The sequence below is a fragment of the Anguilla rostrata genome, chromosome 3, assembly GCF_018555375.3.
Source record: "Anguilla rostrata isolate EN2019 chromosome 3, ASM1855537v3, whole genome shotgun sequence".
NCBI lineage: Eukaryota > Metazoa > Chordata > Actinopteri > Anguilliformes > Anguillidae > Anguilla > Anguilla rostrata.
The window spans coordinates 40,495,970-40,523,019 of record NC_057935.1 but is presented as its reverse complement, the minus strand read 5'-3'; the positions used below and the strand labels follow the sequence as shown (position 1 = coordinate 40,523,019).

Genomic DNA, 27,050 nt, shown 5'->3' with positions numbered 1-27,050 from the left:
GCATGAAATTTATTTCCGTCAGGCTGCAAGACTAATGTCATCTTCAAAGTATCCACCTTATTTTTGCAGGTGAGCTTGCATTCGAAAAATACTAAACTGACTGGATTGAAGTTTGCCATCAAATTCACTTTGTGGTTCTGTTAAAGTCAATCGTCATACCAAAGGTGGTATCCACAATCAAAAAAGGGGCCTTACATACTGAATATGCTTCAGACACATGAGCTCATCTTTTTATATTTTATTTTTGGAAATGTCTGCATTGTGTAAATTACAGCGATCGAGTTTCACAATACCCATTACATTACATTAAGCAGACGCTCTTATCCAGAGCGACTTACACAACTTTTTACATTGTATCCATTTATACAGCTGGATATACACTGAAGCAATTTCGGTGAAGTACCTTGCTCAAGGGTCCAACGGCAGTGTCCTACCCGGGAATCGAACCTGCGACCTTCTGGTTACAAGCCCAGTTCCTTACCCACTGTGCTACACTCAATCCTGTAGCTTAGTTTACGTAATCTTAAATCTTACTCTTACCCAGTAATTAAGTTATTTTTTTTTTTGGGGGGGGAGGGTACTTTATTTAAATTCTTTTATGAATTCATAAGTAACCTTAGACAATGGAGTCTATTAACATAATGTAATTTTATTTTATTTTTGACCTCAGTGTCATTAATAAATTTAAAAAACCATTTTAATGACACACCCGCTCATCATCAGTTTTCAGTGCTTGGACAGCACATATTTTCATGCTAAACAGTGTGACGGGGTCTTGTTGAACAGTGGAATAAGGTGTAGATGCACCAGGTGAGCTCTGTGTTTGACTGCTGAAGCTGGTCAGAGCATATGGAATTACTGGAGAGGCTGAAAGCCTCTTGTGATCTTTCATTGGGCTGATTTTGAACTGGACCCATGGTAAGGTCGTCAGTCAGATAAGGAAGGCCTCGGGGGAGCCCCAATCTGGCGCCGTTTTTGTGCCATTGTGCCCTGAATGAATGCAAAAGGAGCAAACGGCACAGATGTTCCAGCAATGTTAAAGGCTCTTAGTCCTTCTTTCAGTCAGATCAGGTGGGTGCATTAGAGTCTCCACAGCCCCTCCCCCCTTCACCATCAAAGAACCTCCACCCCTCTCCAAAGGGAAGGTTAGCCCGAGGGGAAACAAAGCGTTGATAAAACACACAACACACTCGGAGCGGATCGTTTTCAGATTTTATTATCAACAGGTTAGCAGTGGACGCAGCAATTTTTAAAGCCTGCAGAAAAGCCTTCCACAAAACAAACACTGTGTAACATATGGCAGCTCCTCTGTACACAATTAGGTTTAAGTGCTAAAAATTGGTCAGTTTGAACTGCTTTGATATTTTGCACTCTTGCTCTATACTTGTACAACACTATCTCATTTTGTTGTTAGAGATCCTGGCAAACTTTATTGAAGGCTCAACCTTTAAAAACTCACTTCTAAATCAGAGGCTGCCAATCAGTGGCCTGCAGGCACAGCCTGATGAATCCAACATTACTTGAAAACACTTAAAAGGATAGAAAACTTAAATTAACAAATCTGAGGATAGAAAATTCTTTATAAAAGCAAACACATAAATATATACAAACTATTTACAGTTAGGTGTACAATCACTCTTTTTTTCATAATAAAGCATAATAAAGTCCTTAGAAAGGAATAGAGATAGCAATTGTCTGTTAGCTGGAGTGAAAGCTGGAAGACTCTGATTCCGTGGAGATGGATGAAAGCCCAGCTCTCTTTTTGGCCAGCATTTTCTTGCCGGAGCTTTGACTGGTGATGAATGTGCTCCGGGCCGACTTCTTGAACTTTACTCCTAGGAAAGCGTAGAGAATTGGGTTGAGGCAGCAGTGGAAGTAGGCCAGCGCTTCTGTGATGGTGATCCATGTGACCAGACTCTGTTCCAGGGTGCAGCTGTAGGGGATGACGTTCAGCAACACCAGGGTGTCCACGAAGATGCCTGCGCAATAGGGCAGCCAGCAGCTGAAGAAACAGAGGATGAGGATGACTGTGGTCTTCAGAGCCCTGCGCTTCAGCTGGCCTTTGGAGCCCTGGGACAGCCTGCTGATTATGATGCAGTAGCACGTAAGGATGATTAGGCCAGGGATGACGAAGCCCACGAAGATGTGCTGGAAGTTGAAAATGGCTCTCCAGATAGAGCTAGATCCGTGCGGGTAGATGCGCTCGCAGACTGTCCTGCTTCCCGCATCCCTCGCCTTAGCGAACACCAGATCTGGCACAGTGAGGAGGGCGGCAGGCAGCCACACGCCCACGTAGATCACCCTCTCTGCCAGGAGCCTTCTGGGCGCCTGGCTGTTGGTCGCACGCACCACAGCTAAATATCTATCTAAGCTGATGAAGGCCAGAATGAGCACGCTGCTGTACAGGTTGACAGTGTAGATCATGTGTACGGCGACACAGAGGAAACTTCCAAAGTACCAGTTGCTGACTGAGTCCACAGCCCAGAATGGCAACGTGAGCACGAAGAGGAGGTCGGCCACGGAAAGGTGCAGCCTGTATTTGTCGGTCATGGTTCTTGACTTTTTCTGGTAGCCCATCACAGTGACCACCAGTCCATTGCCCACGGCTCCCAAAGCAAAGATCATTCCGTATATTGTCGGTAGGAAGATCTTTTGAAAACCAGTGTTGTGAGTTCTGTCACAGGGTTGCGCGAAATACTCATCGGGTAGCCCTGATCCAGACTCAGTGCTATTATCGTCACCAAATTCATAAAAATACTCCTGTAAAAAAAAAAAAGAAATCAGGTTAGCATTACATTCATAATACAGAGAATAACTGCAGTCGTAATTGCTGGCATAATTATAATACATTTTTTCAAATCCGACCGAATAATAATAATTTAAAAAAAGGTTTTGCTGGAAACAGTATGGTTCTATGAAATAATTCTTCAAGCTAAATAATTACCCATATTTTTATGTAAGCAAAATAGCATTACATGTAGCATTTATTTGCACAATGTTAACTGCTTACACGCTGTCTGCTATTTCATTTGTCCGAAGAAATGTACAAATGTACCCCTTTGCATGAAAGCATTGTAAGCTCTTAAAACTTCTCAGCAACGCTTACCTCGTGATTCTCCATGATGGACTATGAACAGTAAGGAAAAAAACTGCTTGAATGAGCGTCTGCTTTCTGGTGCGTCTTGAAACCTGCAGGACTTTTAAGCGCGGCGCTGACAGTTGAGACCCCTCCCACAGGAGGAGTTTGCAGCTTGCTCAACCCAGCGTCTTCGTTCCTGCCTGAAATCTAGTTTTCCCATGCAGGAGGAAAGCAAACAAATGTTATGGACAGAATATATAAAACAGGTTTGTTTGTGATGCGTTAAGATACGTATTTTTTTCTGCCGCAAAAGAAACACATAAAACTCGAAGGTAAAGCGAACGTTAGCAACGGGGTTTTTCAGCCATATTATAGTAATTATGCGTGTGGGTATTATGTCAGTTAGAGTCATCACATTTTGAGAACTGCGTGATTTTTTCATTGATAATATAACAGTGTGTCTGGCAAATTCATTAGACAAATTGCAAATCCGGCGATGTGACAGAGGCGCCTGTTACCAGAACACGTGTAATCAAGTGTAATAGCGCAGTCTGTTTAAACCAGTATAAATTTTGTTACTATATTCTACCATCTGATATACTATATGTTATCAGAATAAATACGTGTATTAAACACTAATATTTAAACATAAATATAGCTCCCTGCATAGGATACATCTCTTACGCACGAGTGCGCACAACTTCAGTGCAGTTAAGAGTTATTTAGTGTTCGTTTAAATTCTTTCACACTTACACTAACAAATTATTCTCCTGGCCACATCTGCACAACTCAACAAAATGTAATCATCCACAAAACCCCGACAACAGAAATATCCCGTGATCAAACAGAATTAATACTTTGTAATCTAATAAGGATAGGAAACTGAAATGTAAATTGTTATGCACGTGCATGATTTATATTTTAACGCTGATTGGACCATGCCGCTTGCAGCTGGGAAAATGTTTTTTTTTTTTTTTTTTGAGATATATGCATGCTAATGCTTTTGAAATCACTTACTACTTACAAAGTAACCCTAATCTTAATTTTGGCTCATGCTACCTCCTGTCATCACATTAGCACTGTTTTGTCTAAAATCCGCCGGTGCTGATGGACTGGATAGATTGTTAAGGGAAGCTCACTGGCTCAGCATGGCTTTAGGCTTGTGTCAGAGAGGTCAAGACCTCATAGTGTCGAGAGCTGTTGAGCCGTCTTTTCTTACCTTTATTCACTCATTTTCAGCCACTCAGCCTTTGGTGTCACTAATTCCCATCTTCGAAATAGGGGGTAGGGTGATAACAGGGTCTGGTCACCTGAGACTCTCAAAGCTCTCAAAGCCAGAGTAGTGTTATTTTGTGTGCGGCGCAGTGGTCGTTAGCCGTCCCTCTTCAGCTCGAACCCCGAGTGCCGGGGTTGCATTTTGTGTTTCTTTTGAAATTTGAGATTGATTGATTGAGTGATTGACTCCATTCCCTGCCTCTTTTATGTTCTTGTGCAAGTGTATCAATATGACCATGTGTTTTTATGTGGCCCTGGCCCCCACTTCCCTTCCCTTGGGGTTGTTGAACAGCAGCCGTTATGTAGTGCACAAAAAAGACCAAACAAAATGCAAAACCAAAGTCTCCATTTTAGGCAGTTGTTTCCTCAGAATGCCCAAGTAATTGTTGTCTGTACTCTTTGAAGCAGAACAGGAATGGGGAAAGCATGCTGCGTGGGAACCGAAGGAGGCTGGGCTCAAACATAGGATCTCAAGAAGAACCACAGGTAAACACATCAGCTTTCCATGTAAATGAGGAGGAAAAGAGGCTAATCTGGCTCTGGCTTTTAGTCTTGTCTACTACTGGATTCCACATGAACAGAAAGACGTGCAGACATGTTTATGCATTCAGTTTATGCTTTGAGTTTCTGCATCCCTTTTTACTGAACAATAAATGAAATTTTGAACGTTTGCCATAATTGCTACTTATCACTTTTGAAGTGTTTTGAAAATCATACTTCCCTGCTTCAAAATAGAAAACATCCTGGGTGTTTTGCTTAGAAAAAAAAAAAGATTTTTTGGCCATTACAAGAACGAGACCTGTTTCACAATAAACCAGAAAAATTCTCTTGAAAGTGTTTTGGCTGGACAAATCAGTTTCTGCTATTTGTGCTTGTGTTGAAAAGATGGAAAGGAATCGTGTCAAGGTTGTGCTCAGTGTTTCACCTCCTGCCCTCTTCTGCAAAAAAAAAAAGAAAACTGTTCATTACCCCCCACCCCCCCACCCCACCCCCCTCCTCAGCTCAGCCAAGCTCTTCCCAAAACACTGATAGGCTGCTTAAACTTCTAATGCCTGCTGGTAAATTACTGTAAAATAAGCGTGGGATGGGGGTAATTGGCCTCACTGTGATCCATGTTGACCTCTACACCCATTCCTCTGCATTAGCCATTAGCTGTAAGGCTTAGACATGCAAATGAATGGGAGGAGAAGTACACACACAGTAACAACCCATTCTGTCCCCACTTTGAATCATATTCTCTTCATATTTATATTTCACTGTTTATTATGACCGTCTTTTATTTTTGTTTGCCAGCATTCATTTAGCTCATGAAGGGAATGTATGAACCAATCTTGCTCAGATGGGGAAGACTTATTGCATTGCGTGCATCTGGTTGCAGTCAGTGGAAACAATGCAATAGAGTGTTTGCTACTTAAAATGCAGGTCCAAAGTGTGAAGTTGTGGGGATTGAATGTGAACAATGGCAATTAAAATGAAGAGAAAGAATGCACAGAGGATGGAAAGAGGAATCTGCCAATATACTTGCAGGTTGTGTCCATAGTCCTTTTCCAGTTCCAACATATTCATGGACTTCATCAAGTTAGAGTGGAAGTTGTTTCATTATAAAGCCAGCTTTGTTTGTACATTTTTGCTTGCAGTTTGTAAAATGACTAACGTGTTATTCACAAGACCACGTGTGGGTGTTTGAGGGTTATTGCATTGAACTAGGTCTGACAGTTTTTTTCCCCCCTTTTCTCTGATGATGCTTTATCTTCATTACTGACAGTTTGGATTTCCACTTGATTGTTTTGACCTTAAAGGTGGACACTTCCTACTACTTGTGGTCCTTCGATATCAGTATTCAGTCTGTTTTTGATTGATAAAGAGCAGGTCATCAAACATTTGCTTGATGACAATTAAGTCATTAAATTTTAAGACAGATCAGTCTTCTTCAGGGAAGACTACTAGATAATTACAAAAAAATAATGATTGGAAGTGTGTAAAAATGCTGAACATTTCAAGAGGCAGCATTGTGTTGTGGTGGATACAGAAATGATTTTTATTTACGTGTTTTCAGGCTAGGATTCCAGATGACCAGGCTTTGGAACAATTGAAGGTTTTCAACCTGAATTGCGTCAGTAGTGTGAGCAATTCAAGTCACCCTGTATTGAGGTATTTGCTGTTTGGGGTTACTTCAGTAAAAACCATGGTGTTTTTGACAAGGAATTGAGCATGAATGGAGTTCAGCTTGAAGATTTTGGCTGCAGGCAAATAACAGAGATACAATCTCTCTGCCCTGATCATATCTAACAACTGCTGTGTGTGCGTGTTTATGTGTGTGTCCAAGTGTGATCTTTGTTTGTGTGTGCGCACATGCACTCGCGCATGAGTGTGCGTGCGTACATGCATTCTTGAAAGCGTGTGTGTTTGTTACAGGCCTGCTACCTTGTTTTTAGCCTTTGTGCTGAAATAAGAGATTGTGCTTCTACTTCTGGCCTTTTGCTTTCATTCTCTTCACATGATGTGTAAATTGATGAGTCCTTGTTAATCAAATCTTACAAAACATCATACTACACGGAGTGGTACGGCAGAGGCTAAATTTTTCAATTGTACAAGCCATCTTTGTGGGTAAATTAGATTGAAATTCTAGCACAAACAGTGTGTTAGTGCACATGGAGTAATTGGTTCTCAACACTTTTAGAGGGTAAATCAAAGTCTTTCATTCTGCATTCGTTGGGCACTGAATTTTAAAGCCCCTGGAATGTAAGTTTTTTCTGTTTACATTTCAAGACAGCCAAGGGATTCAAACAATGGGGACCACTTAAAGACAAAGGCTGGCCTTATCTTGGGCTGTTGGACACTTCCTGCTTGGATATAGGGGTGAAGCTATTGGCTCTCAGAAAACACTTAGCTTGACCTGATTGGACTGGAGAACATGTTAATGAGAAATGTAGATAGTGTAAACTTTCCACACACTCTGCAGTACAGCAATGGATTTATGTAGCTCTATTTTCTCACAAATCTCAAAATACTGCAACCATTTTAAAATGGGCTGCACCCACGTGATAAACAGGGGCCAGTTCCTACAAGCTGACCACACGATTGTGAAAGGGATCTTAAATTCTTGTTGAATTAAGACAATCATGGCAAAACATGTAATTAAAATTGAGTCTTCTCAGAGCAGTGCTTACTCTTGCCCTCTTGCTGTCTTGGTTTACTCACCGGTATTTGAGAATTGTTTACCAACTGAAATCACTCAAATTGTAGGCTTAAATGAGTAAAGACATTGTTATGATACAAGTATAAACAGACCTGCACATATGTATGATTAGCTGACTTGACCACCACTGGTTTTCAAGAAAAGCACTCCAAGAGTCCCTGTTATATGATGTGTTGTTCAGTATATATGACACTATATGTGATGATTGAGAGGGATTATTTCAAAGTAGTCAAAGGGAATGACACTTAATGTACAGAGCAATACTTTCTACATCAGCTCTGATTGTTACTGAAAAATATTCAGCACATTGTGGTTCTCAGACATTCTTTGGCCCTCTTTTCTCCCAGTTTGAAATCCAGGTTAACAATTTTCATTCTCCTGTTGCTGGTGACTGTGATGAGACCCGGTCATCTTGGATGACTCAGTCCCTCCCTTCCTGGGTGGTGCTGTGGGGTTTGATGGCCAGAGTTGGCGCTAGGATGATCAGGATCCAGTACCAGTTTACATATACATCTTAGCTATTTAGCAGACGTTGTTATCCAGTTACAAACACAGCTTGCATCACTTTTTTATTTTTTCCTTCATGCAATCCCTTTATATATATGGCTAAATGTCTCACTCAGTAGCAGTGTACCACCTGGAGTGGTCAACCCTACAACCCTTGATTTGCAAGCCCAGCTCCCTGACTGTTACTGTATGCTGTACTGCTGCCCCAGGACCAGACTGTGGGGCTCATCCACACGTTAGAACAGTGCCCTGCGAATGAGCTACCCACTACTTCCTTTCTTCGAAATGAACAAAAAAAAACCTCCACATGAAATGTTTCTGCCGATAAATATGTACTTGCCTCTTACTGCATTTGGCTTTCATGTGATGTTGATCTCAGTTACTCTGTTCAAAATTGAGAGCAACTGTGGCCTGTCGTGTGCTACAATTTTAAATAGAATGGATATTTTACCATGTGAGTTTACCTCTGATGATTGCCAGCACTAAATTTACGTTTTTGCGTTTTAGGGAACAGAACAAAATAAGGACGTTTGTCAGTTCAGGCCACGGGGAGGTTCTCATTTCACTTGTCCATGACTAGGCTATATAGTGGATATGTATAGACCGTGCGTCAGAGGGGGTGTGACATGAGGAGGTGTGTCTCCACACTGTACCAATGGTAAAACTTGGTAAAAAAAAAAAAAGAAAGTTGAACGCAGTGTATGTGTGAGTAGTTTTTTTTGTGTATGTTCAGATGGTAGTGAAAACAGGAAATAGACGGTTGGTGTTAGAACATCTTTGCTCTTATGACATGTTGTTGCTGCCGCGTGTCCTTACACGGGTTCATTCGTTTACGTAAGACGGAAAAAGGAGAGAACCAATAAGAATCAAAACGCCGATGCCCATTTGCATTCAAAATTGGCCCAAGGCCTGAGGAAACCGCTAGAATGAGTGAAACATCACAATGGTGTTGAAGCATTTCAGCGGTGCAGCGGTGTTCATAAGATAAAACAGTGTGGTTTCTTTTTCCTAACGTACAAATTGTGGTTTAGTGTCTGCTGTGCCATGGCACACAGGCACAGAATCTGGCACTGGGATATGTTTGTGTGTATGAGTTGGTTGTCAAATACACGTGAATGCTGGAATAGCTACAGGGTCATGATATTGGGTTTTTTTGGATGGCTAGCAATGTGCCTTCAGGAGCTGAATCTCTTTGCTTCTTGCATCACACTTACCATTGTGAATTGTTTGGAAAGCAGACAATTCACCCATCAGTAACAGCAGGTAGTGAACAGTTCCAGCACTGTAGGATTCCTTTTAAGCTTTCATTGATCTGAAGGTAGCCTTATGGCCTGAAACATCTTGGGCAGCAATGGAATAGTCTTGGTAAAGTGGCATGCAGGGAAGGTCTGCCTTGATCCTGCAAGATAAGGGGGATAATGTCCCAGATAAAGTCAGATAAGGTTTGCCAAAGAAACCAGTGGTGGACCAGCTCATTCTGATTCAATTCACACACATTACAGTGCCACAGGGGATTCGTCTTTCTCAACAAGGCTCAACAATAGATAAAGACAATGCAGTAAAAACCAGCTGTTGCAACATTCTTAAATGCATTAATGCTCTGACCTGCCAGAATACTAATTTTTCAAAGGAATATTTCAATATTGTGTTTGCCGTTTTATGCATCTGAAATTAGGGAAGTTGATTTAGACTTTGGCTGCAATATTGTTTCATCACTGCAGGTTTGCATGGACTGCGGATGTTGTGTAAAGTTGCAGAAATATTCTTTTTTACCAAATTACCTGTTGGCATTATTAAGTTATACTTATAGTGCCCCGTTGAAGTGGCGAGGTCCATAAGTACAGCTGGCAGACCGAGGAATGTGTGTACTTTGGTCAAGCCAGTTAGGGGCCAAATCCATGTAAAAACATCCGCCATAACTGGAAACTCAGGGAACAGCGGAATTGTTTTTAAACTGCTGTGTAGCTCTGGGTAGAAGAATCATTCTTTGGACCAGACAGTGCCATTATCGCATTATCTACGATGATAACGTAGAAAAGCAGCACAGACAAACTGCTCTACATCTGTAGCAACGCAGATCAGTGAAACGTTTGGCAATGCACAATGATGCGTAAGACTGGATGAGACCAGCAGTAGACTTTACCGTGTTCGGATCAGCTAGAACAGATGTTCCACATTTAAATCACGGTGCATAAATTGCTGATGTCATTTTTTGATCATTTAACATTAATTTAAACACCACACCGGCAGTGAATGGACTGCTCATGTTCTCTTTGAGGTGTTCTGCTGTATATAGAAGAGCCATGCAGAGCCATACAGAATGTGCAGAGAGGGCTTAACTGCTGACTGAGAACAAAGCCCACATGCCTCAGTTTTACCTTGCCAGAGGGGCCTCTTTTTTGGGTGACCTGGTGCCTAGAAGTCTGAAAGGTACCGCTGAGGTACTTGGTAGCAAACAAATTGTTACTTGCCGGGTCTTTTCTTAGAAAAGATAGCTTTAAAAAAGAAAAAAGAACACCTGTTAACACGACTCGTGATTGCTCTTCTGTTTCAAGGCTGTGCATTATAATTATGGGCTACGAGTGAAACTGCCATCATAATTACAGTTGCATTAACGGCTCTCTACATGCACAGTGCACAGTTGGGCTTTTATGTGACTTGTATAAAAAGCCGTTTTTTTTCCCACACTGATTGGTGCCAATGTTCAAATCAAACTTTTATATGATGAGACATTGACGCACATATGAAACAGTCACTATCATCAGTGCATAATTAGGCTACATATCCATGTCAGTATACTTAATGTGTTTGATAGATGGTTAATGGTTTCCCAATCCGAGCCTGGTGTTGTCGTACCATTTATACCATTCTAAGGATAACCTGTTTAAAAACATGGTACTAATTTATACTGCAACCATGTATCGTTTAACCATGCCCAGTCTGTTGAATTGAATCTAAATTGCACATTTGTACATTCTGGAAACATGAATATGAATGGGGTTTGGGACACCCAGCAACAATGTTTTGGTTGTTGGAAAAACCAGAGTTTTGAGAGGGAGATCCAGGCTAGCTCAGGTGGATAAACCTGCATTTAGGTCCTTTTTCAGCTCACCTTTAGGTGTTCAATATGGACAGGAAGTCAATATTATGCCGTGTATTGTTAACCTGAATCTTTGAAATGATCGTTCGTCAATCACAATGTCATAGAAGCAGACATGTGCTATTCCTCCTGCAATTCCTTTAAGTTACTTTGATTTTTTTTTTCAATTTTTTTCCAAACACTGACTTCACATATAAAATATACAACCCAGCATATGTAAATCCATCTTTCTCCAGTTCTCTCCACTACGGTGATGAAGAGCACAACAGAAATCCAGCACAGTCGTAGTAAATAGACATAGTGCTTTATAGATCCCAATAATAAGAAATTTCTGTATCACCAAGTATCACCCCATGACATGTAGAGACAGTGCACGCTATATTGAACTTAATTAAACTGCAGTTAGCAGGATACGTGAGAAAAAACACACACAGTTAAGTGCATATATTATGTGGGGGCAATTACACTGTAATTGCACTAAAACACCATGGTTTCTGTGGAAAGCTGTACAGCTGTCTCTGAGTAATTACCCTTTGAAACCAAGGTGTTCACATCACGTGGGTGTCTGTCCACTCGAAAATAAAGCAAAGGTGGCTGATATATGTGCAGAAATGTATAGTTCCCCACTTCTCATGAAATAGAACAAAAGAAAATCATTCTTATTGAGTAATACTGTATATTTACTGTATGATGCTCAGTACAGCTGTATGTGATTTTAGGCTGTTATTTGTCTGGTTCACCTTTGGTTTTTAGTTTTGGGCTAGTTCATGACTTGGAAACACTTTTTAAACCAATGAAAATCATTTCTGCATTGAAACAGCCATGTAACAATGACCACGTGAAAAGATAGGGTAGTTACAGTTGAATTATGCTGGGAACCTGGCATAAATCAAATGAAGAATTTATTTTTGCAAGAGTGGACATGAATATATAGCAACAGTACCTTGAGGGTGATACAGTGTTAGCATGAATTCCCGATGGTAAAGTGAAAGGAGGAAGATGTGGAGGGCTGTGAGTTTACACAGTGTAGAAACCTGTGAAAGGCCATTTGTAGAATGCTGCCACTGTCAAGCACCTTTTCAATATAAATCATGTTCAGGCTATAAGACTACACAATTAATTTGAAGTATATAGTATTTTTAAGATTTGTTGGCAAATGTTGAAAGGTTTGTTTCAGAAAGAAATTTCTATGTTAATCTAAGCTTTCTAAGCTTTAAGAACATACGGCTAGAATTAGTAATTGTTTTAATCATGTACTTACAATGTGTAAGTTCGCACATACAATAACAAGCAGAGGCCTTTGCTGGTTCAGTCGCATGGCACTGGGACAGGAGAAATTCCGGATACCCTGCAATTACAGAAAGAGAAGGAATCGAGGAAAGGGCTCTCTCAAATTTCCTTGGAGGTTGGAGGATTTCAGAGTAAGGCAAACAGATTTCTCCCTAATCCTGTGACTGAATTTTGTTGACATTTAAAGCAGCTTCTGGGTTTTCTTGAAGGATTAGTTCTTTGTGTTCTGTTACATTTGATTTTTTAATTTCCTAGGGACCCTCAAGTCTTGATATTTTAGCTGCCTTGGACATTTGCTCCTCAAAATCGAAAGGATTTCTATTGACCAAATGATGCAATTGGCATGAATAATTCAGTTTGGTTTACCATGACCTTACCACCATCTTGTTTACAGCCTTTGTGATTATTTATTAAACATGCTATAGGAAATTTAAATCCAGATGCCTGCTGTTATAGCTTCCAGCTCTTATTGACCAAACCACAGCTTTGCACATATGTCCTTATCTGTCCTTAACTGAAAGCAAGCGCTACAGCATTTTAATTCATGTCCAGTACTGGGCTTGGAGGTTACTGAAATGAATTAAATGTGTTGAAGAATGACTGAACCATAACATTTCCTTGAAGTTATGGCACAAGGAAAAGGACAAAATGCATTTCAGTTTTATTGAACCTGGACCAATATTTGTCTTCCATTCCATGGCCCTCCAATATGCATTTTCCTGTTTGTTTTTATATGTTATTCTAATGCCTCTCCTTAGAATGTTTAATCACGCTTAATGCAGCACATTCAATTTAAGGCTATATGAACAAATTGTTACAGGTATTTACTCAGGTTATTTATCACCATAATTAATGAAATAATGATTAAAAAAAAACAAACAATATAAACATATCTATTATAAGAAAATTATGCTTAGGTATGTTGTCTATGGACTCCATGGTGCTTAGGTCATTAGTCTGTGAAAGTATTAGAATGGCATAAATGTAACACCATTGACTTTCCTTCATACTCACATGCAATGAAAGAATCTATGAGTCATTGTACTTGACAGTTGATCAGTGAAGTTAGACATGAATGTTTCTCACATGGCCCCTGCCGGAATTCCCCATCCTATCGAGGCTATAGGTGAATGACTGCAGATCAGTTACCCGTTTGTGAATATGATACCTTTGTTTTACATATTGCAGAGTTAGATATTTGTTATCGGTTTGGATTACGTTCTGTGCTCAGTCTAGCTCTTTAAGCTCACAGCAGGTTTAGACTTGAGAACCACAGGGGATTATAAACTAGGCTGGTGCAATGAGTCCCAGCCTCATACAGGTGTTGTTAATTAAATAGCTGGAGGAGATACAGTGTGTCAGCAATAGGAGTTATTGTGGACAGTAGCCATCCCTCTGTCTCCTGATATGGCTCTCAAGATTATGCCCCCCCCCTCCCACCCAATACCCAAGATGATACTCGGGATGTATATTGCAAAATATGAAACCTATAACAATCATATGCTCCAAAGGGGGTGGGGGGGAGTAGTGGTGGTGTACCAATTTAAAAAACAAGCAAAACACACAGGCATGTGCTGTGAAGCAGAGTCCGTCTTGCTGCTCAGTATTTGTTAAGGACTTGAACACTTTAGTGTTTGCTAGAGGTGTATGGATGGGTAGCCGAAGCTTGAACTGCTAGTAGGCCATTGTCAATGCGCATTTTGAGCGTTTCAGCAGGTGCCCAGAGTTACCTTGGTCATGTGAGTCATTGCAGGGGTTGTGTACTTACCTTATCTGCGTTGAATGTTATGACAGCGGTCGCCAAGATATCACCCCCCTTGACAGTCTACTTTGGCTCGGCGAGCACAAAAGTCAATAGATGGTAAATGTTGTTGCAGAAATGGACAACAGCGACTCTTTGCTCTCTTTTAATCTTTAATAAAGATGGAGAAGTGAACCAATATCATCGCTGAGAAGTGCAAACTGTTCTCCAGAGTGAGTACGCTGTTCACACATGATATAGCATCAAAACAAACACCCTCATTAACTGTGAACCAGCATTCGCAGGGGGTTCCCCGGACCAAGTTTGGTCCTGGGAACCCCCTGTGAATGCTAGTTTTTGTTTCAACTACAATTTCAAGCAAATAGTTTTGAGAAGCTGTTAATTTTTTAAGAAATTTAGTGCTTTTCATGTTTAGAAGGATTATTTACCTTCTTACACCACATTATATAAAACAATCACTATGCATTCCATGAAGAACAACTGCATGAAAAGAGATAAATTATTTTTAACTGATCAAATTAAAGATTGGGATGAATCAATAGACACCTAAGTGGTGAAAGTACAGTTACCTGGCCAATGAAACTAACCATCTGGAAGATAATGAAGAATTCAAAGACAAAGAAAATTTGCATTATGTTAATAATTGTTAAAGAAATAAAATGCATGTTCAACAACTTGCATGTTCAATATAACTTGGGATTTTTATTAGTCATGACATATACAGCTATTTCTGGCATAATGTGTATTAAGAGGGCAAATAATCCCTCTAAACATGAAAAGCAGCTAATTAAGAACATTTACCAGCTTTTTAAAATTATGGGTTTGCAGTTGGAACACCGAGTTTGGGAACCACTGACGTAGACTCTGTGGATTGCTCATGGAGTGATGCATCTGGGCGACTAATGATACACAAGTTTGTCTTGAAATTTTTTTTTAAACATTATGGGAAATTGTGCTCCACAGACATAAACCACACTACGTTTTTTCTTAACCCCTTCCTGTAAGCCCCCTTGTGGCTAGATGCCTGCATCCTGAGATTGCTTAACTCAAACATTAAATGCTCCTGCAACCAAACTATGAGGGGAAACAGCAAGCCTTATGTGCTAGCTTTATTAGCTTTATTAGATGATGCATGACAATGCACTGCACAGTTTAGACATTTTGGATAGATTTTGATACACTGATGGACACCAGAGTACACTGCTTACTTTTTGCTTCATAGATCTTTAGTAGTTCGGCATCTCACCCTCAGATCTTGCACAGTTGTGGTCAAGGAGTTTATGATCCAGGACATATATAGTTCTACCTGTTTTGCATATGTGATCTCTCAGTATTTCATTTCGAACTAAAGGAGAGCAACTTCATTTTAGCATTTTTGTCAAGATAATTGAATTTGTGGCACTTTATTTCTTCCTAAATGATGAATATAAATTCATCTAAGTATTGTAAATGAAGCAATACACTTGTATATGGTGCAGGTGTCTTGCATCATTTAAGCCATTTTCCAAGTCTTTGTGATGCTCACATCTGGAGTTATAAAGCCTTAAATAGAACACCTACCTAAATGGGCGAGGATTGGCCAGATTTGGCATTTGCGCAAAGGGGTTAACTTTGAGCAATACTGCAACAGTTCGCATTTCTTGAAGTTCTTTCTTTAATTTTCATGACCATCAAACTCAAAATGTAGATTACTTTAAAATTTGCTGCTCAAACTGAAGTAAAATTATGTTTTGCTTGAGGCTTCAAAAGGTCCCTCCCTCACCCCCCCCCTCTCTAAATATCTCTTGCCTTTCAGATCTCAAACAGGCAGCATATGCCACATCTTACTGTCACTTCAAATGAAATAAATGTCTGATCAATCTTAGTAGCAGGGGCCTGCAGGGTGTGCAGTAGCTGCCCATATCCGGCGCTGTGGCTGGGTTCTGTTGAATCGGGATAATTCAATTAGCCGGGCCATTTCCCCAGGGCCGCGTCCATCTGGGTTCATATGTAAGTGACAAGATGACGTCGCTGGCCAATACATCAACGGACGCTGTGCGGCTCTTAGGGGAAACTGAATGCCTTGAGAGTGCGGAGCTCTGTGCCTTCATTCCACTTGCAGTGTGTTTTGCATGTGCTCTGTACACAATTATAAAGGCACAATCCGCGCATAATTCATCTTGAGCATTCCGTTCCTAAAGTGAAGGATGTTAGCAGTTGTAGAATTAGCTTTCCTCTCAGCGTTTGTTCATATACAGACGGGTGACAAATTAAAAGAAGAACCTGAATAAATGAGTGATGAAACAAAACGAATGCAGATACTTCCATACAGGTTTACTACGTGATATAATTAACATCTTATGCTCTGCGGCACGTATAAAAATGCTGAGCAGGCCCAGTTGACCTTGGTTTTGGATTAAGGAAAAGATAGGAGACTTTGAAAGAGGGTTCATTATTGGGGCATGGATGGCAGTGACTAAAATGACATCTGCATTTATATCTATGGAAAGACATCAGTAAATAGGGTTGGAATTTGTGGTCAAAAGCGCGTTTGTGCGATATGTTAAGAAAAAGAGAAGAGGGGGGATTTTTATGGCACGGTTTGGGTCCACTTGTCTCCTTAGAGGGAAGGGTCTGCAAATCAATACAAAGTTAATCTGAGTGATCACCTTTATCCTATAATGAAACATTTCTATCCTGATGGGAGTGGTCTGCTCCAGGATAACAATGCCCCCAGTCACAGGCACGAGGGGTCACTGAATGGTTTCATGAGTATGAAAATGCTGTGAATCATATGCTATGGCCTTTGCAGTCACCAGATCTCGACCCAATTGAACACCTATGGGAGATTTTGGACCGACATGTTAGACAGCTCCTAATTGTTCTCCCGTCTGTATTTTTCTTTTGTCTTAAAATCTGCATGCAGTCATATCATGAAAGTTATTATTAGAAAAGCAGTTCAACTAACAGTGGAAATACCCCAGTGAAATGGTATTTTGTGGGCATTACCTGAATGAAATGCTATTCTTCTTCAAGTGAATAACAATCAGGTTGTTTGACATCTGTCCCTAGTAACCGTTAAACATACTGTACAGTTTTTTTTTTGGGGGGGGGGGATTTTTTTTTTGATGTGTAGAATTTCCTGGAAAGGCCTCATTGTGACTCAGTCTTCTAATTCAGTTATGATTTTCAAATGCTGGCAGGGAACCTCTTGAGACATCGCATTTCCGTTAACGTGTGCTCTGAGGTAATCAGAAAGAGCCACGCCTCGTCTTCGGTTACACCCTGTCTGTCTCCTGTGGGTCCTGTTAAAGTCATCATGAAGGTTTCATGCCTTTCCGTTTAATTACCATTACAGTTTGGTGTTGTAGAATGAAAAAATGACAGTTGTCCAGTTGCGTCAAACTGGAAAATGCAAATAAGCAAGTGTACAAATGCCCCAAGATTGGAATTATTCAGTTATACAATAGCTGCATCTAATAACTTGAAATGTCATTCAAGAAATATTAAACAAAAGCACGGATATAAAAATAAAGGCAATTATATAAACTTTTAATGGTAAATGTGTAGCATAACGCAGCATTTTATACGGGCGCTTTGTGTTGGGTTTGTGTTTCACTCCCTGTCCCTCAGGCTATGGCAGGCCAAGTACCGTACGACTAAGGTCCTCTCAGAAAAGGATGGGCAAATTGTATGTGCCCTGCAGGGCCGAAAATTTGGGATTTATTTGTGTTATTTGCAGGAAGCACAGCAAGCATCTTGCTTCTCTGCTCTACAGTCTGAGCACAGCCTGTCCTGTCTGGGTAGCCAGGGTACAGCCTGTTTTTGCCTGGCTTTGGTCACTGTCTATAACCTGTCATAACTTGTCTTTGCTTAATGTCTTTCACCGTTGACAGGCAATCTGCCACAGTGTCACCTTTCTCTTGCCATCTTTCTCTTTCTCTTTCTCAGGTTATCTTGCTCTCCCATACTGTAGAAATTAGGCTATTTTTAAGCAGCTCCAAGATTTATTGGAAGCCTGTTTGAATTATCTTACAGATAGTTGTGTAAACTATATGACAAAACTCATTTTTATGCGATTTCTATGTCACATGTACTTGTAATAATCTCATTAAAGCCATCTATTATGCAGGCTATGCGCAAAGCCTTTTGTTATGGTGGCATGTTTTGGTATCATGCTGGAAGGATAGAATGGAAATATCTTTTAGCTGGATGTTTTTTCCGTGAACATGTGCTTCTGTGTTCCTTTAGCTGAAGTAGTTGTGGTGCCAACAGAGGACAAAATTATCCTGTCTCGTGATGTGGTTCCTGAATGTGAACACGCATAGAGACACGTGACAGCACAGTTTTGCCCACACGGTTGATACCAAGGCAATTGACAAAGTTAAGTAAAAATCCTCATGGCAATCATTTTGAGATGAAAGCTCATGTCCTGTGTAAATTGCTTTAGATAAATGAGTTGATTAATCGCCTACTAACATGGATGTAACCCCACTTTGGGCAAAAATTGGAAAGTGAGATGTGTGTTGTGAAATGTGTGTATCTGTAGCATTAGGGAAACGGTGAGTTGATCCAAAGTTAAACGAAATGGGCAGCCGGTCCGTTCGATCCTATCTTGATTTGAAGCGAAGGGATGAAAACATGATGGCTTATGGGAGATGGAGCAAGGAAAACATTTCTGCGGAAAGGACTCGGCTTAAAAGTTTTAAGGCCGTAATTCTTGCGGTGGTCAGGCTTTATGTGGAAACAGCATTGCTGTTGGCCCCCTCCTCTAAATCACGGGGCGAACAAACACAAACGCATTAAAAAGCACAGAGTTACGGCCGCGGAGGAGGCGGGCGTGCGCTTTAAAACCCCCCTCCGCCGCCTCGCGCTCTCTCGCATAACTCCTCCGTCGGTTGGCACCCGTTCCCCGCGCTCTGAAGCGAAGAGCGAACTCGGCTTGAACCCGGCCCGGGTGACGGGCGTCCCCGTCGCCGTTCGATGGGCACCGTCGCCTCACTCGCAATAACAGAGCGGACGTCTGAGAGGCGGAGGGCCGGGGCAGAGATCAATAAGGTGAACCGATGAGTCACTCTCACGCGGGCTTGGGCGCGCTCCTACTTCCCTTTTCCGAGGGTCTGTGTGAAAGTGAGAACCAAAAACCTGAAGTGTCGATTCGTTTTTATTTTCTTTGCGTGCGTGCTAGATCGCAGTCTTCTCTGCCGAATTGCGTCTTGGTGTTCACATGCTATCGAGCCCTGTGAGAGCGGGTTTGCGCGGTCAGAAAATCCGGTGTGAACTAGTTCGCTTTGACGAAATGGATGACAAAGCCGATTCCATCACTTTCATAAAGGTCAATCCTGAATTAGTAGGCACTTAAAGTGCGTAGTGTGACAGGGCGGGTTCCCGAAGTACCAGACTCTTAACCGCTGAGGTCCTTCCCCCCTCAGTGCGTAGGAGTTCTGGCTGACGTTCGAAGCTTCTGTTTTAAAGACTAAGGCATTGTGTAACTGTTCAACATCGTCCTAACTTCTTGTGTTTGCTCTGTACTTCTGATGCGTTGTTATCTTTGACGGACAGACGGCTGCCCGCCCTGAGGAGATAGGGCTCAGAGGAGTGGTGTGGGGGGGGGGATACAGCACACCATGGCCAGGGGGAACAGCCTGACCTCTGAACGGTCACGTTCTATTACAGTTGAAGGTGCCTGTAATACCTCCCTGCCCCCCTGCAGCCCACCGCCACGTTCTCTATCCACGAGGGCTTGATTTGTGTCGTGTCGCTTGTCGATCCCAAGAAATCCATTCAGTACTCAAGGACCGACCCACATACCCTCTCTGAAGCATTTGTGGTGAATTGGATACGGTCACGGTGTGGCAGACACTGCCGGCCTTAGGGAATTCCCTCCAATCAGAACATTAGTCCAGGGAGCACTGGCTTTAGGAAAACATGCGAGGGTAGAACATGGGATATGTGGAACACTGTAGCCTTGAGCCTTCCTGACCTGAGACAATTTTTTCAATTTTTCAAGAGTAATGCCATATTATTGTTTTTTTTCTGTTGAAATTAAGACTGTTTGTTTATGCTAAAACACACAGGTTGCTACTGTCAGAGGATAAACCCAGGGAGAGGAAGTGGTTGGATGCCAAAAGAGATTTTAGATGTAACACGATACTGACTGTCCAAGTGAACACTTTCCCTGTGTCTCATTCGACATTCACTTGCCTCTATTTTGCAGAACATTTCAATTATACAGTTTCATTACATTAGGAACGTAACATAAGCTGCTGTTAGTGCTGTCACTAAGAGGACACTTATTGATGGCCTTGCCATGTGGTCTTAGAAGTCATTTGTAGTGATGAACCGGAAATGGGATCCTTAAACCTTAGCTTTAAACCTGCTGTTACGCTCACCCTCTTTCTGTTTACTTTCCTTGGTAAATTAAAAGTTATTATTTATCCAGGTAATCAATACCAGTAGGTATAGCCAATTATTCTATAACATTCTGTTATATTATACTGTGGATGAATATACCCTTATCTCCTAAGATTCACAGAGAATCTAAGATTCAAAGATCCATTGATCTGATCTGTTCAGACTGTGCAGTTTAAATGCTCATGAAAGATCACCTGATGTTATCAAGTTTGTTTGCTCGCCTTCTATGGTGCGCACAACACTTGTAAGACACACTGCTTATTCTTTAAATAATTCTTTAATTGTTAAATAGTTTTTTCTGAACCGAAAGAGGTAGAAATAAAGGGAGAGAAGACAAGGAGCATTATGTCGTGAAACACAATTAAGAGAAAGCTTTGGGATTACTTGCCAATGGATTATTCAGTTATTTGACACGCTTGTTAATCAAGAAAAATAAATGAAAGCCGGTTGAGCCCAATAACCAGTTTAAAAGTAAGATTACTGTCTCTCCTCTTTCCAGCTCACCAGCTGCCACTGATTATATGACTATAAAGGTTACCACAGAGACCCATCTGTCATATATAAATTAATTGACTTTGACCATTTGGCCATCTCCCAGGTGAATGTGCACATCAAAGTCCCCTCAAGCAGTTCTGCAGCAGGGCTGCAGTTTTAATGTTGGCCTCTCACACCAAATCCATCTGCGTTTGTTGGGGGTGTTTACCGGGCAGTTGTCCAAATGCATCTGTTGCGTCGCTGGTGCTCGTAGCGCGCTGACCAGACAGAATGCCCAGTCCGAACACGTGTTGGGTGTCGACAGTAGCGCGCTTTTGAAATGGCGTAGCGTCGTGTTTTTTGTGCCTAACGCATGCAATACGCAACAGTAGCGTGATAGCATTGGTCGCGGCAGCATTTTCAGCCCTGCTTAACAGCCGAATCGTTTAACGGCTTCATCTTCACGTTATTTACAGAGATATCACACCCTGGTGATATTTCAGTTCCAGGTTTTATAGGCCATACATAGCATTGCTCTTAAAGTGTTTTCCTCTAGTCCCTCAAAAATAAATGATTCATAGCCAGCTTCAATCCGCTGCAGCATGGAAACAGCGGAGCTTGTAAATGATAAGCGATGTGTCTTAGTAAAAGCAGTGCAGCCCAGGAAAGTTGAGATGGTCTTCATTTCATATTCTATTTGTCTGACAGAAATGCGATTTCATTTAAGGGGGAACAAAACTCAGGATGTAAATGGTCCCTCACCGAGTGAAGTGTGAGCATCATGAAAAATAGAGAGTAATGTAAGGCGACACTACGGCAGTCCTCATCTAATCCGTTCCAATCTATAAATGGGCACAGGTTTATTTCTTTAGATTTAAAGTCCGATGAAATGAGAGAGACTGCATGAGAAATCAGGGCAAATGCATGACTGTCTGCCACTGAAAGACTGAATTCAATAGAATAGATTTACAAACATTTGTGTGACTGTGCTATGCCGGGATCAGTAAAAGAATGCGAGATCTAAGCAAAAAGCAAAAATTGCATCTAGATTTGTTCTGTTGGCTCATTACAATATTCAAACCATATCTGCATGGGCAAGAGAGATATACAAGTAATTTAGTTAAACTTCCCTATGTAGTTAATTTGTTCAGCCCCTGGCCTGCAATATCACATCCCTGTTCGAACAATATGTTGACTGTTGCACACACATCATATACACAGATCAGATTCCTGTTTTGAGGATCTTATGACAGGTGTGCACAGGTCAGATCCCAGTGCTGTCTGTGCTGCGTTCAGTAATGAGACAAGGCATACTGTCAGGTCTCTGTATCTGTACAAGTCTTTTGATAGCAACTCAGAAAGGTAGTCTGTGTGTATGTGTGTGTGTGTGCGTCCCTGTGTGTGGGTGAGTGGGTATGTGTGCGTCTGTTTCTGTGTAGGTGAGTGTGTGTGTGTGTGTGTGTGTGTGTGTGTCTGCGTGTGTGTAGGTGAGTGTGTGTGTATGTCTGTAGCTGTGTGTGTGTTTGTCTGTAGGTGTGTATGTATGTGTGTGTGCGTGTAGGTGAGTGTGTGTGTGTGTGTGTGTGTGTGTGTTCGTGTGTGCATTTGTGTGTGTTGGTGAGTGTGCGTGTGTGTGTTTGTGAGTGAGTGAGAGAGAAAGAGAAGAGCTGTTAAACCTTGGTCTTACCCTCCTTGTGGTGAGCCATCTGAAACCACAGGAGATGGTAGGCATGTAACTGAAGCTGGGGCGTGGTTCTTTTCGAGTGTGAGAGCCAACCCGCCAAAATTTGAAAGTCAGTAGTCTTGTTTCTGAAATCAAGCATTTCCCCACTGACATGTTCTTTGCCTCGCAGGCCCTGCTGGGCTCTTTACTTGTGTGCTATTTTATTACATCATTGTCACCACGAGTGATGAATTGATTTTCATTTAAACCATTGTACAGAATCTAACAGTTAAAAGGGGCTACAGTATGATTCGTTCAAATGAGGGAGTAGAGAGGGGACACACTGGCCATGATACTGTTTACGGCTCTCATAAACATCGAGGCATTACGTGAAAGCCTTCCATAGGGCAGCATCTTTTTACGACTGTTCTGGATTGGAGGGCTGTCATATTACAGGGAAAGAGTAAGGACTGTCTGCTCCACCCTCACAGCACCCAGTATTTCACATCCCACACCATACATAACCCAGTCAGGTATAAATCACATCCCACACCATACACGAACCAGTCAGCTATATATCACATCCTATACCATACACAACATGTTCTGCTACATATCACATCCTACACCATACACATACCAGTCAGCTATATATCACATCCCACAAGATACATGAACCAGTTAGCTATATCTCACATCCCACACCATACAAAAAACAGTCACCTATACATCCCATACCATACACAAACCAGTGAGCTATATTCCACACCCCACATCCCACACCATATACAAACCAGTCAGCTATATATCATATCCTGCACCATACCCAAACCAGAAAGTTGCATTTCATATCTCACAGTATATACAATCACATCCCATACTTTTCCCAAACCAGTAGTATATTGCATCCCATACCATACACAAACCAGCCACCAGATGGCAGTGACATATTCTCGAGTAGACAACTGTTTTACATACAAAAGCAACACAACTGCAAAAAGCAGCAATACCGCATCTGCTTGAAAATGAAGCACACAATTATCACTGTGAATGACAATGATAGTAAGATTGGATATATAGATTTTTTCCATAGGCATTTGCATAATTTGTTTGAAGTATTAAAACAAATGAGGGAGTAGAGGTTTTTGTTAAAGGGGCATCTCGGTTTGAAATGTTCGTGCAACTCTCTTGAAATGCCCTGAAAAGGTGAAATAGCCTGAAAAGGTGAAATCTCTCTTGAAAAGGTGACTGAGCCTGACCCGGAGTCTTTGAGGTGCGCTGATTGGATTTTCCGGTTGTTCGCCCACCAGTGGATGAACACAGACTGTCAGGGCCAGGAGAGTCACCTCGCGGCGTGAGCGCTCTGAACATCGAGCGCTCCCCGCGTCTCCCCCCGCCTCGCCGCCTCACGACGCCCGTCTTCCCACTGGCTCCGCCTTCTTTTTCCCAGCTTCTCTCTGAGGTCAAGGAAGAATTAGCGCTCTGTGCTTTTCTAATATATCGTACATGGTCATGGAAAAATCGTTTTTTCCCCCGTACATTATAAATGAAGAAGAGCGGTGGCGCTGTCTGCTCCCGGTGCCCTGCCCCTGTTCCGCAGCCGGGGCTGGCTTTTTGTACTGCGGTGACATACAGCGCTCTCGCGTGCGCCCGGGTCCCGAACCCGGCGTCTCGACGCCCCCTGGGGACGTGAGGTGCCCTGTAACATTATGACCACCTGCCCTGAGGTCAGCTGCACATGGAAGTGAGAGATGTATGATTCATATGGGAACTTAGCAGAGAACACCTCAGCCAATGCACAGCCCGGCTATTTCTATGAATAATTATTATGTGTTCACCCTGCTACTGTTTACTTTAACTTTATGCATAAGCAGATGCTTGAATGCTAGCTAAAATTTCTCCCCTGGAACAGTGCAATATATATTCAAATATAAACCAGGGAAGTGTTGTTTTGATTGGGATTATTGAGCTTAGACTGTGTGAAAGGGTAAATGGGTGCCCTATGATAGGGTACGTGGGCACCCAATGAAAGGGGACGTGGGCACCCTGTGAAGGGGTTACCAAATGCATGTAATAAACCACCTGGTGGTTTATTACATCCGTTTGGTAAACGTGGTGAAATACTCAGGGTTGCATTTTTAGTCATCGAAGATCTCCGGCTCCCCTTGAAGACAGTATTTCCACAATACCGCAAAAATAATTATCCCTAGACCCCAGCTGAGTTAGTAAGTGCAGCAACAATGTCAACAACAAATTTATCACTTACAAATTCCTACTGAATACATCACGCTTTGTTTAAATTGCACCAGTAGTTAACAAATTGCAACAGTGCTTTTAGAACAGCTACAGATGTTTGTGAAAGGATTTTTTTTTTAAACTTGATGCAAGGGTCTTTATTTGTTGGGCTGAAATGTTTCAGTGGAAGATTACAGACACAATGACATCACTTTGAGATGTTTTTTTATGTTATACAGTCTGAGCAAAACCACTTCCTGATTTGAAAAGAAGAACAGGCTGTGCTTGCAAAGTTGTTTTTGTGGCACTGTGAAATTATTTTGATTTTGCCAGCAGCATACAAATTGTGACAATATCCATAATTTTATGATCCTTGCTGAGTCATGTGCTGCTTCATTAGATGAGGGTTAAGTGCATTATTATCAAATATCGCACTTCAAAAATGAATTTCTGTTCCCCTCTAATAGTTTAATTAGTGTATTAAAGGTGAAACATTCCTGTTAATTTAAATGATAATTTAAAATGGAAATATATTGACATTGAAATTACTATTTTGTTCCCTAAACACAAATGAATTTCGGTTCTTATTGCGATGGAGCATATTGGTGTGTTTGCACACCTCAGGCAAATTGGCAGTGCAGTGCTCTGCTTGGTGTCGGCTCCACCTGTTGGGCAGGGTGAAGTAAGACTATCATGACGGACTGGCATATAATCATTTCCAGCTGCTATACTTCTCAGGTCAGTATCAAACATATTAATGCACAGAATAAATGTGTTATTCAAGAGGCCAGATCTCTTACTGTACTATTTTTTTTGTTTAAAGACTATGCTTATTATAATTATTACAATTATTATTACTGTATAAGTGTAAGACTTACGTGTGTATGTGTTTGTACAGCCATTGCCCCATATTAATTGTCCATTGCAGATTTCAGTTCCACATGTAACATTTAAGGCACATAGTTTTGGTGTATATTTTTGTCCTAAATGGTAATGCACATTTTAAAGACTATAATTTTTATCTATTTGTCTAAATTGTGGAAACTGCATAATGGCCAATGTAAATGTTTTCAGACTTCACATGCAGCTTCATATAAAATCACATATATCCAGCTTATGTTATTATGATGAAACCTATAAAGAAAAGGGTGTTGGAGTCGTCAAACTAAATATTGGTGGGTTCAATGTGCTGTTTTAAATTAATACCAGAATATGTCCGGTGAACTATGTTTTTTTTTTGTACCTCCACTCCTGTTAGAGCGTGTGTTGTTATGACGCGCGAGCTGAATGCATTAACACCTGCGCTTGTGTCAAGCACAATACTGCCCTGCCTCCCTTTTTTGTTGTGCCACAATAAAACCACATGTCATTACCCAGTGGGCCATTCGTGCCTCATTTAGCTGCTAATAATTTAGAGACACTGGTGTGAATACAACAAATAACGAGGGGCAGATTTGAATAGAAGCCATCAGCGCCACGCGGCTCCTAAGAGCTGCCATTACTGAGTGCAGCAGAGTGTTGAGAGCCCGTACCAGAACTCAGCGAATAAAGCCACTAAAGACTTGAAATCCAATTCCTTTTGGAGAAATTTGTGTCATGTTTAGAATGGGAAAGTAGGTGGGCACTGGGGGGAAGAAAAAGAATGGAACACAAAGGCAGTAGCAAAAGCAGAAAAGAGAAGTGGCAGTTAAGAATAATTTCAAACCTGAATCCTCTGCCCTCTGAGCCATGGCATTTCTCCCTGCTTAAACCAGTTAGGTGTTGTACACTTAAAAAGCAGAGCTTAGCACCAGACACTGTTTGTTACTGCACAAAATACTACTCCAGGATTTCACCCTTGTGGCCAGTGTGCTTATCCACATATGCTTGTGTAGCATTAGATCAGTCGTATAATGATATGTGATATAATCATAATGTGATAACATCATCACATGCTCACATACCAGAGGCCAGTTTCCTGATTCAACTGACTGATTTACTATTCTTGAGACACATTTGGTAACTTTGTCTCCACATTTAGTACAGTGGTGTTGGCTATTTCATGTCACACCACTCTTCTGTGCTCTCTATGTC

The 27,050-nt window shown here is 41.4% G+C and overlaps 1 protein-coding gene and 1 long non-coding RNA gene across 3 annotated transcripts; one reads left to right on the top strand and one right to left on the bottom strand.

The window, feature by feature from the left end:
* Positions 1 to 1,200: 1,200 nt before the first annotated feature.
* Positions 1,201 to 3,264, bottom strand: cxcr4a (chemokine (C-X-C motif) receptor 4a). The gene is made up of 2 exons (XM_064327594.1): positions 3,107 to 3,264; positions 1,201 to 2,760 (listed from the first exon to the last, which is right to left on the bottom strand). Exons 1-2 carry the CDS (start codon positions 3,119 to 3,121, stop codon positions 1,699 to 1,701), a joined length of 1,077 nt encoding a protein of 358 aa, XP_064183664.1. The 5' UTR covers positions 3,122 to 3,264; the 3' UTR covers positions 1,201 to 1,698.
* LOC135250835 (uncharacterized) lies at positions 3,240 to 26,832 on the top strand. Of its 2 annotated transcripts, none has more exons than XR_010329026.1 (3): positions 3,240 to 3,345; positions 4,763 to 4,840; positions 23,987 to 26,832. It is a non-coding gene; the product is annotated as an uncharacterized LOC135250835 (long non-coding RNA). The 2 variants fall into 2 exon arrangements; XR_010329027.1 differs by lacking the exon at positions 23,987 to 26,832 and adding an exon at positions 6,411 to 9,858.
* The last annotated feature ends 218 nt before the right edge of the window (positions 26,833 to 27,050 follow it).